We start from the raw sequence: 1,898 nt of genomic DNA on the forward strand, positions 1-1,898 counted from the left end.
ACTTCATCAGACACACTTCCGTCAGAGCTAATACAACTACCGAGGTACGTGAAGTTTTCCACAATGTTCAGTGGTTCTCCTTGAATTGTAAGGGATATGTTCGCAGATGGCACGTTCTGAAGCAGGACTTTGCACTTTGAAGGTGCAAGGCGCATGCCAAATGATGGTATGATGGCTGATGCCATTACGCATGGGAGGTGGATAGTACACCATTTAAACGGTCAAAAGTGAGATTGGAGGGGAATCCGTGTAAACCAGAGCATGGTGGAGACCCCGATTGATTTAAATCTGACTTGACATAAAAGAATCGGTTTGCGCTGCATAACATTCCCGAAAAGCTAGTCATTCATTTTAAATTTCACAATGCAATAAAAAGTGCGAATGAGAACAAACACGTAATAGTGAATAAAACCTCTTGGATCGGTCTTGGGAATTTGGTTGGATTGAGACAATCCGTGGCGCCAAACGAAAGAGCCAGAGGGAATTTGTTCTCATTGGTATCAATCCCAATAATTTTCCTGGCACCTGCGTGCATACATCCCATGATGACCGCAAGTCCAACAGCCCCAAGACCCCAGACGGCACAGATACTCCCTGGTTCAACACCTAAATTGTTCCAAAATCAGTCCATAGAAAAGAAAGGACAGCACCTGCTGTGTTCAGTGCAGCACCGTATCCTGTGCTGATACCACATCCCAACAAACCAATACGATCCAACGGGGCCTGCGAATCAATTTTCGCAATAGATATTTCAGCCACAACGGTATATTCACTAAAAGTACTACAACCCATGAAGTGGAATACATCCTTTCCATTGCACTTGAAGCGAACAGTTCCGTCAGGCATGAGGCCACGGCCTTGTGTAGTTCTATTGTTGTCAAACGGGATAAATCTGAAATAAGCCTCACCTTATCTTCGAACACAAATTTGTTTTCCCACTCAGACAAAACTTGCATGTGTCACACTGCGGTATGTAAAGTGGAATCACATGATCTCCTGGGATGACAGAGGTAACATCAGGACCAACACTCTCAACAACACCAGCTCCCTCATGTCCCAAAATAACCGGAAATATGCCCTCTGGATCAAGACCACCGAGGGTGTATGCATCCGTATGACATACTCCAGTGGAATATATTTTTATGCGAACTTCGCCAGCTTTGGGAGGAGAAACCTCCACAGTTTCAACAGACAACGGTTGGTTCGGACTCCAAGCAACAGCTGCTTTGCACATTATGATCTACCGATATGGTGTGGCTGAAACTGTGGGAAAATAAGCGAACCTTGGCATCCCCGGACATTATTCAGTTGCTGAGTCAGTTTGTTGCTGAAATGGACAGAAACATATTATTATTATTATTATTATTATTATTATTATTATTATTATTATTATTATTATTATTATTATTATTATTATTATTATTATTATTATTATTATTATTATTATTATTATTATTATTATTATTATTATTGTCAGCTGTAAGAACCGCGTACTTGTCACACAGCGGTTGTAGCTGCCACAGATTCGTTCACCGATGACCTGAGAAGGTTGGGTAGGTAGCTGCGCATTGGAGGCGGGGGCCGATAAACTAATGCGTAAATACAGCACTGGTAAGTGGGGGGATTGGGAAGGCACATGAGCGCCATTGAGGGCGTGACTGGGCCATGTCTGACAATGTATCTAACTATTGATATGGCCCGTCTCAGGGTCCCCATCCAAGAAGACGGCAATGACCAGCGCAGCTGAGTATGCTGGTAATTGCTTTTATACTTCGCCGCCAAGTCATCGTTTGACCGCCTCTGGCTCTCTTCCACCCTTCACGTGGTTGTACAAAAAGAGCCCTTCGAGGAAGTCGGTCGACTGGCATACGTAGCACGTGACCAAGCCAGCTCGACTT

General features: G+C 43.8%; 1 protein-coding gene across 1 annotated transcript in view; it reads right to left on the reverse strand.

Annotated features, from left to right (window-relative positions):
• T265_02455 (hypothetical protein) overlaps nt 1-1,325 on the reverse strand; it is a gene marked incomplete at both ends in the record, with an annotated part of 8,377 nt that extends 7,052 nt beyond the window's left edge. The window contains 2 exons of the mRNA XM_009166704.1: nt 909-1,240; nt 1,284-1,325. Of these exons, the coding sequence (XP_009164968.1) occupies nt 909-1,240; nt 1,284-1,301 (350 nt within the window). The remainder of the gene's footprint in view (nt 1-908; nt 1,241-1,283) is intronic.
• Between the last annotated feature and the right edge of the window lie 573 nt (nt 1,326-1,898).

This window comes from Opisthorchis viverrini (assembly GCF_000715545.1).
Source record: "Opisthorchis viverrini unplaced genomic scaffold opera_v5_30, whole genome shotgun sequence".
Taxonomy (NCBI): domain Eukaryota; kingdom Metazoa; phylum Platyhelminthes; class Trematoda; order Opisthorchiida; family Opisthorchiidae; genus Opisthorchis; species Opisthorchis viverrini.